The following is a 17311-nucleotide window of genomic DNA, read 5'->3' as shown; positions in this document are numbered from 1 at the left end:
TGGTTTTTAGCAATATTACTATAAAGAGCTAACAAACACTCTTGACGATTTTTTCACTACTAAAACCAATGCAATTACAATCGCAAAAGCTGGTTTTCTATTGGAACGTATTATAAAAAGAAATTGAAAGTGATTTTCTGACCAGAAGCCCATATGCTGAACAATACATTTCACAAATCACGTTACATATTCTTAAAAATATGGAGCAAATCAACGTCGTGAAAAAATTAGATTGGCACCACAACAGTGCAAATATTACTGAAATCTTTTTCTTAAAAAACTGCTATAGCAATTGTAATATTTTACACGAGCAGTGTAAAAAAATATTAAAAGAAAAAGATCTTCATATATTCCAATAGTCAGTAAGCGCAGGTCTAGACTCTTTCCGTGGATATCACAATGCAATTCACATCTCCCACAAAAGAAAGAAAACAACAGAAAAGTAAATCGAAAGCTTTACAAACAATTGTGTAATTTTGAACAAGAAAAAAAGAAGTTGACAGCTGAAGATCTCAAAGACGAAAAATTAGAAAGGGTCGATAGGTAGCATTAAAACGAAAATTGAGAAACCAAATATAGAGTCATCAGATGAGCTCATTAAGCAGCCTAGGTCAGCAAAATAGTATGACAAGATTCGATTGCGAAGAATTCTTGAACCAATTGAAAAAGGTCTGCATAAATGTGCAGTAATTGTTTTTATAATCGTTATATCAGATATACGACGTCACACAAACAATTCTTGTGATAAAAAAGTTTGGCTCGACCTATATGAGGAAAAAGACATATGAATAAGCCGTTTCTTTACCACAAAACTAAATCCACAAAATCAGAACCTAAAAAAACTTCAGATGCAACGATGGTCTTTGATATCAAAAAAGGTACTTAGCAAAAAAAAAATTCGCCTTTGATATATCGGACTTTTTCATTAGCAATATCAAAGGTGGGCTTAAGTGAACGATGCAGAATTTACCTGGAGCTGGTGACCAAAAACTCATCCTTATATATGCTATTCTTTAACGTATGATGTTTACTTGGCCTCAAAAGGCAAAATAAAATTGCAAACTTTCTGCTAAAGTTCAAGCAATATCGCTTTTTCAGACGAAAACATACTGATATCCTAAGTGGCATTAAGAGTAACGTTCAATTTTTTTATTGTCAATTAAATCCAGTTTTCGAAATTGTGGCATCAAAAGTTTGAATCAATTCGAGAATTTGTATTTTTTATTGTCCACACAATCTCTAAATTGAATCCATACCGAGCGTTGCATTTCAACGTCATACTAGAGCAATTAATGATAAAAAAGCATTTGAAAGGTGGCTCCTTTTTCGTTATCGGTGATATCGACTTCGCTTAATTAAATTGGCACTCCCTTCTGGCCGAAGATGACGACAAAATTTATGTGATAAAAAATCTGAATTTGGTTGTTTTTTATCAATATTGCAACAGAGAGCTAACAAAAATAACTCTCGAAGTTTTTCTCACAATTAAAACCAATGCCTTTTTAATCACAAAAACTGATTCTAATCTGGAAAATATTATAAAAAGAAACTGAAAGTGGTTTTCTGACATTAAGTCCATATGCTGAACAATACAGGTCACAAATCTTGATACATATTTTTAAAAATATGGAGCAAATCAACGTTATGAATTCAAAAAATAAGATTGGCACCACTTCAGTGCAGATATTACTGAGCTCCCCTTTTCTCCATACTGCTATAGTAATTGTAATAATTTACCCGAGCAGTGTAAAAATAGATTAAAAGAAAAAGCCTTCTTAAATCCCAGTAGTCACTAAGCACAGGTCTTACCTCCCTCCGTGGATATCACCATGAACTTCAAACCTCCTACATAAGGAAGAAAACAACAGGAAAGGAAACCGAAAGTTTTGCAAACAATTGAGTAATTTTGAACAAGAAGAAAAGAATTTGACAGCTGAAGATCTTCACATTCACAAAGACGAGGTTCTTCAAACCAAAAAGTTCAGTTTCCGACAAAATTATCTCAGAACATTTTGGAAAATCTCAGATACACCACAGAAATGTACCATTAAGGACGCGAATCTACCAGTGATAGTGAAAAAGCACCGGTCTTTACAATTTTTTTATGCAATGTGTTAAGCTAAAAGGAACCACTTTGAATAAAATTTTCTGCTCGGACTCTGAATACAATGACTGTTAGGGGGTAAAGTAAAGAATTTTTCTCTAAACTTGATAAAAATAAACCAACTGGATCCGATAATATCGGAAGCATAGCCCTGAGGAACCTGTCACTGACACTACCAAAATCTTTTAAATTAATTTTTCAAAATTCCATCAACAAAAGTGTTTACCTTGACTCTTGGAAACTAGTTAACGTTATAACAAATTTTAAGCACCGCAATAAATCAATTGTCACGCGATATCGGCCAATAAGCTTGCTCTGCTTTAGTTTTTGAATCATTTTTACACATTTTTTAAATTTTGAAAAACTGTTACTTGATGTGCTTCACAATTTTATACGAGTAAATCTCTCGGATGCCCAATACGGTTTTCGTCAAAACAGATCAACTGTGACGCTACAATTTTCGTTTTTGGACACCACATACAACTTGTTTGACAACTCCAGGGTAGAAAAGCTAAAAGTCTTGTACTTAGACTTTGAAAAGACATTTAATTGTTTTTATCACAACCTCTTAAAAAACAAACTGAAAAAATTCGAAATAGAGGACACAATATAGAAAGTGCTGACCCCATACTCAGAAAATTGGAAACAGAGTAAAAATTAACAACCATTTCTCAATAAAATGAGGTCAAATTTTTCGAAGTCCAAACTGGTAATTATAAAAAGAAGGCTTCAAGGAACTGTTAACATAACTCTGGCGGAGAAACCAACTTAACAGACATATTTGGGTCTTATTTCGACAGCGAATTTGACGTCGAACAAAAATAATGTGAATAGATGCAAATATTCCATTTCAGCCTAGTACACGTTAAAGCAATTTATATGCTCACTTTCAAACACCAAACCAAAACTCAACACCCAATGTGGATACGTTGTTGTTTTTCTCACATATGTTCATGAGCGTGCTACCTATCCAAGTCAAATGAAAAGGTACAATAAAAGTAACGTAAGCGGATTTTTCCTAGTCACCTCAGTTACAGAGACTTCTAAAGCTACAACTACTTGATACAGCTACCAGTATCATCGTACCCAGAAAAGCACGATTTTTGAACATATTTTTCAGAAACTTGCAATGCAATAGACACAGATACAAGGATGCTGATGAAAGCGCTGAAAAAGATGCGCCCTCGACAAGACAGAGCTCAATAAACAAGTGTTCTATTGCAAAAACAGTGTTACGCAAATCAGATAACTTTTTTGTTCAGACGAACAGTTCTGCTTGCAAATCTAATATCACAGGAAATGGATTGCAATACTAAATTATCAGCAAAAGTGTTTTACCGAATCTTTTATTGGGCTTTCTTTGCGGACTGGTTTTTTGAAAAAGATCTACGCTCTTGGCGACTTTTAGGTTATTGCAAAAACTGCACCAATAAGGGAAAACTGAACTCATCTAAACTCTAATTTCAATATGGTGCAAATTGACACCATTTGGTATAAAATTCCTACTGATTTTTCTGCTACGACTTTTACTACTTTTGCTTATAAGGAAGCAAATTTTTGAAACTATCATAATGAACGGCTTTTTATTTTATTTATTCTTTTAAAACATAATGCTGAAATATTTTAAACATTGAAACCCAATTTTAGGTTTTTTAACTCTTCGCACTTAGTTCGACGTTTTCTAATTTACGACATTAAGTTGACGCTGTTCTTTGGCTATTGAATAATTTTTCTCTGAAATGTTTGCTCCGTTTTGATTTCAGAGTCATATTTAATTGGTATCAAAAGCTATCGTTACAATATTAGAACCTAAATTAGCCTCCATGGTAGTAGCGTTTTCCGTATCGCTGAATTCCGTTTCTGAAACAATCGATTTGCCCAATTTACTTCTCAATTCTTGCTACCTGAAAGAAATGATTGAATGAAGTAACTTAAAATCAATGCTACTTTTTTGTTGAGCCAAATTTGGCCGATAGATATCCTTCCTGGAGTGTTTTTATTAAAATATCACGGTGAACTCAATCGATTGTTGAATAAATCTTAGCAAATTTTTCCTTCATTGAAAGAATATTGAAAATCAATTTTTCTAAAAGATTGATTGAAGGGTCCGAAATATATACAGAATTCATTTCAAACCCAATGCAGCGTTCATTCCATAATCTTGTTAAAAATTTTTTTGAATAACAAAAATCTCGTCAGATGCCGTCCTGAAGATTTTCAGTCCTCAGGGCTCTAAAATACGGAATGAATCAATTTTCTTTATACGTAAAGAAGTTCAAAAAATTGTCAAAAAGTGTATATTCTGTCATCGTTTTTGATTTTCGATAATGCTTTTGGGACTGTGGAAAGAGCGGATAAGCCTCCGTAAAAATCATAATATGAGTTCTCATAAATTTAGATTCGTCAAGTTGTCAACTGTTTGTTTCGTTTGACCCATGTTGTTAGTTGTATTTAATTGTTCGAACTGGAATATGATTTACATTTTCTTCTGAAAGTAGTTACAAAGTAGTCTTTTTGCGATTTTTCAGTGAGCATCTTTAAAGCAACCAATCACTTAATGTTTTTTTAAATCAAAAATTTTTACACTATGAAAATGTATTTTGTTAGCTATCATATTTTTATTCAAAATTTGCTGGCTGTTGAAGTGCAATATCTTGCATTTCTGCATAATTCTCTGAGTTTAAACAGATGATTTTTTCGTCATCTGGACGTAAACTTCAATTTGAATTATTTCTACTAAAGTTTTTGATCATTTAAATTTTTAACATTTAAATCAAGCTATCGCGTTTAAATTTGAGTTTCATTAGCTGCAACTTCAGCTTAGGTTTTTACTAAACAATTTTTTTTCAAAATTTTAGTTGAGTTTTTGATTCATGCCTTCATTTGTAGTTCTTTCGTCCCTTTTTCAGCCGTCTGAACTGCTTAAAATTACTCCCGAGATTTCTGTTGCGCTCTGGCTAAAAACATTGGCAGGTAGTTATGTTGACGGGATACTTTGACGCGAATGATAATCAATTTGAAACTCAGATTTTTGTTCTTTTCTTCAGTTCTTACCTGTTTTTGCTGCGTCTCTTATTATTTCCGACAGTTTTGCTGAACTCGGTACGCATTTGTATGATGGCTGATTGTATAATTTAGTCACTATATGTGATCTATAAAGTACTAGATTTTGGAAACAAAAGTTTAAAATGTTTTTACAATTCTCATTTCTGATTGCACAAACAATCAAAATAAGCTGTTTCGACTGTCTTAATTTGATGTCAGTGTGAAATGTGAACGGTAAAATCAAAGTTTATTTAAATTTTTCAGATTGGAACTGAGGACTTGTCCTGGTAAGTTTTTTTAGTGGAAGCCATTATGTTTATGAGCGGAACGTTGACTTGTGTTTTCAAACATTGGATTTTAGCGGTAGCTTAGTTACTAAAAATAGATGTTTATGATATGCTGTGAAGTTTAGGATCTGAAGGTCATTTTAGGAGTTTTTCTGCCCATAACAGTTACTCCTTTTCTTTTGAACTTTGACGTCTATTTTGGAACGTTTGATCTTTGCAATTTAACAGTAGCTTTCATTTATAGGTTGTATTTCAGGTTGAAAAGTCATTTTGTGCAATTTTTTTCCAATAACAGCCGCTGCCTCTTTGTCAAAAATACATACACCACCCATCATACTGCTACCAAATTAATGGTAACGCTGGGACAGTAATCGCTTCAAAAAATGAGCAGCTTGGAAGAGTAAAGTTTTTTTGAACAAATTTTGGACTTCAGAGATAACTGTTTACTGTCAGCAAATTGACTGCTGTTTTTTAAATCATTTTTTTTCCAAAAACGATTTGAAAACTGGAACATATGTTCTAATGATACATGGATGCCAAATGTTTAATTGATTCAACGGTAGACATATGATTTTTAGAGCTTCGCCACAATATGCGGGGTTGTAAAGAATTTGCTGGCAATTGTTTATATTCTTGCTGTGTTGTCAAATACCAAAATTCCTCTAACAGAGAGACTGCTTCATTAGAGAACAGTGCTAAGCGACGGTTTTAAAAAACATGATTAGAATTTTGTATTATTTTGTCTCAGCAGCTCAATTGTGGTTTTCAATATTGTCGGTAACTTTTAATCGTTTTGAGTTTTGATTCCTATTTTTTGTAAAGGGATGACAATAACTCACTAAAGAAGCAAAAAGTAGGCTTCATATCCTTTAAAATAATTATCTAGTGATACTTTTGGCTCCTAAACTTAAACTTTTGTAAGTTTTTACTGCAGAATTGACTGTTGCGGCTATTTTTTGGTCTCTTTGCTTTCATGTTAATAAAAGTCAATAGTGAAATGTATCATTAGACAATCTAAAGAGGGATATAATCTTTATGTAATCTTTTCAGTCAAAATGTAATCTTTGGTTTTGTGGCTTCCAATCCAGCAGTATTTGTTTTTCTTGTTTTTGTTTTTGCTGGTTTCTCTTGTTCTTTTTGTGGCACTATCACTATCACTATGTATTATCAAGGAAATGGCCATTATGTTTTCTGCAAAGCATTTCAGTAATTTTGCATTTTTTTGTTTTTGTGACGCTTATGAAGCTGAAATTCTGTGGCTTCCAAAATTTTAAGTCGTTTTTGGTTTCTGGTGATTTCCAGTCTGCTGCTTCAGTCGGCTTTCCCGTGAACGATGTGAAGTTCTTAAAAGGCCTTAGTATTTTTCTTCTTAAGTTAAATTAATTGCTTTAAACGTATTTGTTTTGTTTTGTTCTTTTGTCACTTGTTCACAAAATTCAGAGCTCTCATGGGATTTCTAGTGCAGACTCAGCGGCTCACTGGACTAAACTTCTAACGAATATTACTGATTAAGCCCTAATTGATTTTGACATTTTTCTTTGATTATTAAGTTTTTCATTTCCTTTCATATTAAATAACTTTCTGAAACTGCTTTCCTTTGATTGCATTAACATGTCGTTATAAAAGCAATTCTGGTAGTTTTAAATTATTGAAAAATGACTGTTTTCTGTTTTTATACAGAGATTACGTGTTTTATAAGGAGAACGTGTCTTTTTCAATTTTGCGGCACCCAGTTTCAAAAACAATTTGAGTTTTGCGAAATGACCTTTTTGGTCTTTTCGTTGTTTCTCTTCTCGCCGTTTTTCACACAATTCTACTCCTTTGATGATAAAGTTAGAATGTTTTCAGCACTATGCGATTTGTTTTGATAAATTTAACTACCTTAATCCATATTGTTCACAATCGAAAGTTGGCGTTATTGGAAAAAAGTTAAAATTAGGGTTGTTTTTTTTATTTTCTTTGGATTTCGGTGCGGGAGCTGTTCTTGTATCTGTTGCTAACAAATTGTTCTCCTTCACTTTTGTTGCGATCATTGGACCAGACGTCGCGCACTGGGCCATCATTCTTTTGGGCTGGCTTACAACACTCAGTTGCTGACTTTGTGTTTTTGGCGTCATTTGTTCTCGCAAGATTTATGGATCTTTAATGAATTCATAGGTTTTACAAATGTAATTAGTGAATCTCATTTTAGAATGCAAAATATAAATAGTCTAGAATAGAGATTAACCAAGCTGGACAACCATAAGCTTTGTTTCTTGAAGGACCTCATTGTTTAAATTTATCTTGGAAAATGAAAGAAAAGTGATTTTTTTAATAGTCTAAAAATTTTCGAAATAAATATAGGTTTGTATTTTATCAAACCGTTGTTTCTTGTGATTGAGAAATTGTATCACTGCTAAGTTCTGTTTTCAACTGAATGTGAAAGTTGATACTCGGTTCAATTTTGGTCGTTCTAGTAAACAAAAATTAGCCAAACTAGTAGTCATATTTCTGGACAAATTTGATAGCAAGTCAAGTTAAAAATTAAAAAGAATGATCTTTTCCATTTTAATTTGACTTTTTTCCTATATTTGCTTAATTTGAAAGAGTTTTGACAAAAAGGTTATGGGTGAGTGCGGTTTGAACCTTTTCTGTAAACACACATTACGGTGCCGCCTCTTTTATCTTTAAAGTGATTAATTTGTTGGCCGCAAACGTCTGACCGAGATCGCTTAAAGCATCTTGATTCCTTGAGGTGTCAGATTTATTAGATGAATTTTTAATGACATAATAGATTTAGCAATATTTAATCATCAGATTCATTGTTGTATAAATTTTGGGCAATCAATCTGCGCTCCTTTGTTTTATAACGCATTAAAAAAACTTTTTCTCATGGACCACACATTTATCACAGTATTTGTTTACTGTTAAGATACTTCTTTAGTTATAATCAAATCATTTTGTTTTCACAACAGTACTTGCAAAATTGCATTCGAATTTGTGTTCACGCTACTTAATTTATGACGCTTAAAGAACTCTGAACTACTGAAACTTTTTCGTGAATATTTATCATAACCCCCACCCCCTCAGAGAAGCTCGTTGTCTCGGTAGTGCGAAGAGAACACATTTCTAATTTTGCGTTCAAGTAGACAGTAATTTTCTTCTCAATCAGGTATAAAAAAATCAAAAAAGAAAAAATAAATGCGGTCAACTGGAAAAAAATGACAGAACTTATCGGAAAATGTACTTTCAACGTTGTTATTATTTTGTACAACAAATCAACGTAGCTCGCACAACTTTTTAGGAGAAAAATGAAAAAAAACGAAGCATTCGTTTTTAATAGGAAATATTTCGATGAATTAACAAATCTAGCTTTTACATAAAAATTGCCTTTCAAAGAAAAACCACTGTAATTTTCAGGCTGAAATAAACACAGCTGTTTTTTGTTCCGCCCCCATTTGTGGGGGGTGGGGAACTATATACTCAAATGGGTCTTTTTGTTCAGACAATTTTGGCCGATCGATATATTCATCGTAGAGAAATATGAGTGGTATCATTAAAAATTTCTTCCAGCGTAGAAATGTTATTTAAAAAGATTTTTTTTTGAAAATCGTTTTTCTCGAGGAGATATCGAGGTTTAAAGTTTCATGTGCACACGAGACATGTGGTTCAATTTTGTTCTCTTTTAGCATAATTTTTGTTAGTTGAAAATTTTTAATTCAAAAAAACGTTTTACGCTACAAAATGCATCAATTTGGTGTTCCTAATAGACGAAAGGCGATAAAAAAGACTAGTTCTTGTATCATAGGGAAGTTTACTATAAAAAAATTCAAATTCTCTTTGAGAGCCGTTTTTTAGAAAAATGTTTATTTTTTTGTTTTTTTTTAAAGTCACTAAGAGAATAGTCACCTCTCATATCGAGGTTCCATAATCGACAAATTTTATTTGCAGTCTAATGATGCCCGATGAACAGAAAATTATCTTTCAAGGAACCGCTCATAATTTGTTTTGATTCGACTCTGAATATTCGTAATTTTAAATGAAGTTTCGATTTCCTTGTTGAAATTTTACTGATTTTTTGAAGCCATATGACTAAAAGTGCTTGAGTCTTCCCAACGAGCAATAAATGAACCCAACTAGTGCTTTGAGTGGACAGCGAAGACTGGGCTGTTAAGACCATTAAATTAATTTTTGTAAAACTTTTTTGAACGTTAGCCGATCTTAAACAAAATTTTGCGAACTCTAAGTCAGTCTTAGTAAAAACAGTATCCCCGTCGTTACTACTGCAACCAAAACAATCTGGTTAGTTGTTTTATCTACACTTATTGGATTTATGGCTTCGATGTGACGAGTTTTCAAATGTTTTTTTTTAAATTCTTTGGAGATATAGTTTTTTAAATTTTGTTTTCTTTTGGAGTCTTTTCACATTGTTACAATATCGATAGTTCCTATTGACTCAGCACCGACGTTAAAAGAATCATGGATAAATTTTTCAGACAAAAAGCTTTTGGATTAAATGTCTTCGACACTTTCTTCTCGCACCTTTCTAAAGAAATTTATGTGTTTACCTGTATTTGTTATCGTTTCCATAGAGATAAGACCTATTCTGATGTCTTACTGAAAACTGGTCACCATTTTGACCATCTTGGCATAACGTAATATTTTTTTGACTTCCGTAGAAAGCTATTGAATTAAATGCTGTTGATACTCCGGGTTTTCTCAACGATTTCGCGGTTTTTTTAATAATTTGTTAAAATTTGTTGATTTTTTTGGAGTTTTATATTTAAAGAAAAAAAGACTACTATAGCTGTCAAAAAACTAAAGAAAATATAAACGTTTCTTTTGAAAAGAACATATGGCTTTGAGACTTTTGCCTCACTTTTTTAAGAATTTGCTGTTTTTTTTCTTTAAGTAGTCGTAAAAAAAAGAGAGGGCTAATGAGCTTTTAAATTAGGATTGAATGAAATATTTTACTCTATTCAGTCAGTTCACAGCGAATAGACCTAATTTTTTTGTGATATTTTTTGTTTTCAAATTTTTTTTTTAATTTTCGTTTTTTGTTAATTGTATAGTTTTTTGGTATAGTTTTTGTTGTTCTTTTGGTCCACATTTAAATTATTCTCATCGTTGAGAGGTAGCATCAAACTTCTTGTCACTCAAAATGTAAACTTTCTATTGATTTTATGCTGTAACTGATTGGTTTCTGGGACAATATGCGTTTTCATAATGTTTTGTGAGTGGTCAAATTTTATTTTTTTTTGCATTTTTACCACATTCGCGTAATAACAGAGCCCAATTATTTTCAATTGAGGCTTAAGTGAACGTATTTTTTCATTCAGTAAAATTTTTGCCCAATTAGAATTGAAAACAATTGAAAAAAAGCAATATTTAGATAATAGCTAATGTTTTTAATGGCTTCAGTAATTTGTGTTTTCGCAGATTATTTGTAATTTCTCGAGATTTTCTTCACCTTTGATCCATTTCTATGCCTTAGTCTAACTAGAAAGAAGTCCTATCAGTTTCGCAATGACTTTTTAGTAAATTTTTTGAGAACTATTTTGTTAAAAGGTAATGATTTTTTAGACGTTTGAAAATATCTGGTTTAAAAAACCTTGATAGATAATTGAATTTCGCCTCCTTATTTTTTCTTTTTACTTGTTACCTAGTCTCATAAAGGAAAAGTCCAATGTGCTGTATAGTTAAGATAAAAGAAAATTTGTGAAGTTAAGATTTTTATCTGATTGCATTTTGACGTTGTTTACTAGGTTCTTTCTCATTCAGATATTGAGTTTTTTTTTCGTTAAATTTTTAGTTTTGCTCACTTTGTTTTTTTTCTTGTAGTCTTCTTAATGGCAGATCTCGTGAGCTCTGTAACGAGGCGTGGCATTATGTAATTCAATTAGTAGTTTGGGTGTGAAACTATTTTTTAAAACTCAAACATGTAGATCAGCTCGGGTCGGAACTTCATGTGCGAACGCACATTAACGAGCCTCTTTTTTGAGATCTAGTCTTATTTTAGAAAAGTTCCTGTCGGTAGAATTGATTATGGAAGCAGGATTTCCGGACAGTCTCCTTCTGCATGAAAACAATGACAATGAGAACGTATTAGACATGGCAATATCACTACACGTGCAATCCAAAGGTGATCAAAGCTCTGATCAATTTCGGGAACTTATCAGTTATTTTCTAGACGAGCGGAAAGAAGTGTTTGTGGAAAACAATCCGAACAAAGACAAAATAAAGAAATATAAACACTTTTTGAGGTTAAGAGAAGCTGAATTCTCAAATTTTGACCTCAGCCAGTAAATAATTTGGATTACTATAATCTTTTTCTCTGTAAATAACGCTACTATGTACGTATATATTCTACTAACCAAACCAATATAGAACCCTTAATTTTGATTTAAAGTTTTGTACTGGAGAAATAGAATTTATATTATACCTGACTTGACAACTTTAACCGACTGGTTATGAAAGAATTTTACTTGCCAATTAGGAAAAAAAATCACTTTACCTACCCGCCGCATCACTTAGATATTCCGTTCATGTCTTAAATAAGAAACACCCAATTACCTAACATAGTATTAAACGCTCAAAGAAATTAGTAAGAAAGGCTCTTTTTTATGTATTAGGATTATAAACGCAATTCGCCAGAAACTCACTACATTTACTTGTCCCTTGAGCACGCCAATAACTACATAGCATCGAACATTAATGGTATTAAAAAAATATCAGCTAGGAGCTCAAAAGCACTAAACGAATAAGAGTTTCACAAGGAACTTTTGAAGATTATTTGATTCCTTATTCTGCAAAACTGCTACATAAAACTCTAAATTTCTCTATGGCCTCGATCAGTTTTTTTGCTCCAGACTAGTTATTGCTTAACAATCCGCAACTTATCACTAAACGTACCCGGGTCACCACTTATTAGTAGTCATACAAGGATCATATACGGTATCATACAAATCATAACGTATTTCCTAGTACGATCCTTGTATGACTACTAAGAAATCATATATGATCCTAGTAGGAATACCAAGAATCATACATCTATTTTTCATAAATATTTTACCATTTTTGTTTTTAAAAAAATTTCATTCGGCAAAGACTCACTTATGTGATTCCCCGGCATCACTTTGTGATCCGCCAAAAGACCCAAACGTACAATATCATTTGCAAAGTTGGGCACGCAACTAAAGAGTAAGTCCAAATAGATAAATAAAGTTCTCATATTCTCTAAGTCAGCTTATACCTATAAAAGCTCATTTATAAAAAAAATGTTTGCAAAAATTTTTGCAGATAACCTCAAATTCTTTTTCTGAATATATTTAAGTGAGATAGTTATTCTTTTCGCCCACACAAAGAATCAAATGTGGAATGCATATGCGATATAATAATTTATTAGGTCCTCTGACTACATTATACGGGAATTTGTGGAACCAATCAATGTTTTATGTGTCATATATGACCTTGTATGATTTCCAGGAAATTTTTTCAACATCAAAAGAAATTGAAAGGAAATCATATATGATCCTTGTATGACTACTAAGAAATCATACAAATCATATATGACCTTATATGACTACTAAGAATTGTGTATGATGAGCAACCCGGGTACAGGTAAGTTTTACCCAATTGTATGTCCAACAGTTTCCAAAAACTATAAGACATTTCTCGAAGAGTTGTTTTATTCCATTGAAAAAGAAATTGTTTTTTGCTTGAGCTCAAAACTTTAGTCAATGAGTTCTGAAGCAGTCACATATACTATGATTCCAAACAAAATGTGATATCAAGAAGTCTGCATATTTTTGAGAAAACGTGGAAAAATGAAGAAATACGTTTTGAATTCATTTCAGTTAATTTGCAACGCGCCATTGTGAATATAGCGTAATCTTTCAACGTCTGAAGACAGCTTGTGCAACCTTAATAAAAATTTCAAACGACACATGCATCTATTTTCTGATTACGCAAAATGTCCAACAAATTCAATTATTCATTATTCTTACACACATTTTTTTACTATTTTTCTTAGAAAAATGATTGAAAATTTCATTTCACAATAACTTTATCTTGTTGAAAAATGATTTGCTGAAGTTGCACTTTTTAAAGGAACTTTTAAAATGTTAAGTTGGCCATTTTTGTCCTTGTGGTTGTATTGCAACAACAAGACATAAATAATTGGGTGAACGCAAAGTAAGCCGAAGTAAAAGTAGGCCGACATAAAAGCAAGCCGAACGTTAGGTAATAGTTATGTAATCTATCCATAATAATACATTTTCAACCGTTACAATCAACACAGCGCATAGTACTGTAGTGCATAATGTATTCCAACGCACCAAAGAAAATTACGTCAATTTTTAGACATCTAGTGGGTGCAGGCCTCAGAGGAACGCTGTCCATGGCCATGCCTCTCATCCGCTGTGGGATGTAATCCGGAAACAGCGGGCCGTTTATCGCAGCGAAGCCGACTTGCTTGCCTATCGGCTTGCTTGACCGCCACCAAATAATTGCTTGTTCGAACTCATCGTTCATTTTTGATAAATTGCGACAGACTTATACGAATTTTGAACTAATCCTTTTGTTTGCTTTTGAAATTTAGTTTCATCGTAAAAACAACATTCGGCCAGAGTGAGAAGTGTTTTTGAGCGTAGAACATCTCTTTGATCAGTACCTTTTGTTTTCACTGTATTCAAACTGTGGAATCATTTTTAGTCTATTTTAGTCTCTCTGGTTTCTAGTTTTTCATTTCTTTTTGGATTTCTTCGACGACTTTGAGGATTTTCTCATCAATTTTTTCAGCTAAAGATCTCTTAGTTTCAGTCCAATTTGTCTTAATCGGTGCATTGATCCCCGCTTTAAGCTGAATTAATTGTTTTTTGCTTCTGAAAATCCAGCGCAACAATCGGAAAACGATTTACGAAATGCTATATAATGTAATCCATATTTTTTGTTTGAGCGGAAAAACGAGAATGAATTCTCTTCTTGAGCTTTAGATTTCATGATTTTCATCACTAATTTTCTCAAACCATGCTCAAGGACCGAATTTGATGTAAAACCGACGCTTTGTGGTACCACAGTGTAATCATCTAGCTATAAAATATAATTTCATGAATTTAGTAATATCTTGTCTCCTTGGAGAATTGAGTTTTACCATAAAATTGAAATCTGGTGAGGTTTTAACGGAAAAAATGTATATTTAACAGATGTGTTGTGTCAATATATTGAATCCAATTTAAGAATGGAAATTCAGTTAGTTCTTGAAGAACTCATTAGGGCAATATATACGTTTAGATATAACTTTAGATAAGCTAAAAAAATTAATTGATTGGCGTTTGAAAGAGACTTTGGTGCCAACTCACGGACTTGATTGTTTACTTCAGTTACCTTTCTCCTGAGAAAAATGGATGCCGTGGTGCAATCAAGTTTGTTAGTATGAGATCATAGGATGGTGGAATCAAAATCTACGGCTGAGATAGTTGAACTCCTGATATCTGACAGTAGTAAGATAATAGGGTACTAAGATAGGGGGGGGGGGGGGGGTTATCCTTCAAATTAATACGTGTGATAATAGGGGGTTATCCTTGGCGGCGCTACATGTAAAACAACGGCCGTGCGTGCGTGATACATGTAAACTAGCTTTCTTCCGCTTTTATTCCTTTCCCTTTGCGCCTTTCTCCGGTTTGTTAGATTTGTAAGAAAAGATTGAATTGAAACCAAACTAAACACTCCAAACAAATTAAATATTTACACTGTGTATTACTACACGCAGTTTCACCAAAATTGCATGCAATTAAATTGGCATTAGCGCTGTCTTATTTTGCGTGCTGGTTCTTCTTCGCTGCTGCTTGCTTCTTCAGCTTCAAAGTTTATGAAGGGGTTGTCAGGAGAGGAGCTTTCACTGGAACTGGCGTCAATATCTGCAATATCGTCAGTATCAATATCAGATTCAGTTATCTGCTCAGTTACTACTAGTCCTGGGTCGGGAGTCTCCCAAGAGCTGGTGGTGGAGTCTGGCACAGAGAGAGCGGCTGTTGAGGAAGTTTGGGACACTACAAAGTCATTATCCCATTCTGGACTAGAGCTGAGAAGTAAGTTTGAGCAACTGTCATTATCCCACTGAATATCATCACTACCACAATCAATTTCATCCATACCACAATCAACGGTCTCATAATGTCCAAAGGGTAGAGTTTTTGTTCCGCAGGGTAGAATAAACCTTTTGTTGTCAAACGCTGAAAGGCATATTTTGTTGGTAGTAACAGTTTCCAATACATGATGATCGGACATTATTCGTGTGTTTTCAGTGCGAAACACGTTTCCTGTCGTCAGTGGGCTCAAGAAATCATCATGCCGGAGACGTTGTTGAGCGGCCTTTGTTACTCCTTTAGCCGAAAGTTTTCGACAACCTAAAGAGAAAAAAGCCTTTAATTAAGTCTTTATATGTTTACTAACCCCTATGTATATAACAATAAAACTAATACCATTCAGGAGCCTACTAACAACCTTTGTAATTTAAAGATAGAACTAACATGAATTAGAAAAAAATAAAGATTACTTACTTTTTGAGAGTATTGAGTATAGTTTCGGCTTTAAACACACAAACTCCGTAATAAAATCTCCTGCAAATTCGTCCTTAAACTTGAGGACTACCCGTTTATTTTCCGTACTGTATAAATAGTGATCATTCGGATAATTGGAGAAATCGAATTCACTAACAACTGAAGCGGGCTTTCTTGCTAATTCCTCATAAAAGTCTGTACTCCTGATTTTATATAGTAAACTATCCGTGTCACTATATAACAAACGACAATCAAAATGAGCGAGCATTGTGAAGTAATGTAAACTGTACATTTGATACTTGGCCAGATCAAGTATAGTTGCTCCAATTATTGTTGGGGTATTCCAATAAATCTTTCTAGCGCGGAAGGACAATGCGGCCAGGTTATCTCCGAATATCATGAACTGATCAAACTCAAACTTTGAAATGGAACTCAGATTTTGATCAGCATCTCGTGCAATGGTAAGCTTACTTCGTCTGCGTTTCGATTCGCAATTCTTACCATATACTGCATTGTTCATGAGCTTATAAAAGTTCTCTTCGAGTTTATTGCTGGCGGCTTGACGTTTATTACTGTTGAGTGTTATATAGGGTGCTAACCAATTCGCTTGTTTGAACTGTAGGACACGGTGTACTTTGGCAACAATTAATCCAAGACTAACGTATAATTTGAGCAGTTTGTAATGCAATACATAGTTCTTTTTGTCGAATAGCGTTTGAAGCAACTTTTTAACATTCGAGCTGGGTAATCTGTGTTGTTCTTTTAGCTCAAGTTGATATTCGCCTAACCACTCATCTTGAACAATTTCTTTGGTAGGGGCAAGGGGAAAGTCTCGGTGGTCATCGTGTAAGTGGACAGGGTAATTTAAGTCTACTTCAAGAAAATAACCAACTGAAGCGTCGTTAGGGGTATTGAGGATTTCGTTAAGGGTAATTTCTACGTTGAAGGCGAATTCCCCCACTGGTAGCATGTCCATTTGCATGACACCTCCATAGAGATTATTTGCGTCTACACAGAGCGCAAAAGTTGACTCCTCAGAGGGCCGGTAATCCGATAAATACTTATTATTTGCAACAAAATGACGCTCCTCGTAAACAGATGTTACTCCTCCTCGTATTGCCGGTTCAATCATGTCCAAATGTTCTCGTTCTGTCATCAGCTCAATGTTTGCCCTGCATATCTTTAGTGACGCTTCTTTTGCCATATTGGGGAGAGTGTAGAAATGCATGCAGTCGAGTTTGTATGTTCGAAAGCTAAGTTCACGGTGAAACTCACATAAACAAGCTAATAATGCGGAGTCAAGTTTAAGGTATGCGTCATGATAGTCCTGTAAAGTT

At 33.5% G+C, this 17311-nt stretch overlaps 1 protein-coding gene across 2 annotated transcripts in view; it reads left to right on the top strand.

Annotated features, from left to right (window-relative positions):
• Positions 1-11844, top strand: part of LOC142349361 (uncharacterized) — a 37662-nt gene extending 25818 nt beyond the window's left edge. For both annotated transcript variants that reach the window (XM_075400844.1, XM_075400845.1), the window contains exon 6: positions 11435-11844. In XM_075400844.1, coding sequence (XP_075256959.1) covers positions 11435-11721 — 287 coding nt within the window. In that variant the 3' untranslated portion in view covers positions 11722-11844. The remainder of the gene's footprint in view (positions 1-11434) is intronic.
• Positions 11845-17311: the final 5467 nt, after the last annotated feature.

This window comes from Convolutriloba macropyga, chromosome 11 (assembly GCF_964194025.1).
Source record: "Convolutriloba macropyga chromosome 11, txConMacr16.3, whole genome shotgun sequence".
In the NCBI taxonomy this organism is placed as follows: domain Eukaryota; kingdom Metazoa; phylum Xenacoelomorpha; order Acoela; family Convolutidae; genus Convolutriloba; species Convolutriloba macropyga.
This window is presented reverse-complemented; position numbering and strand designations above follow the sequence as displayed.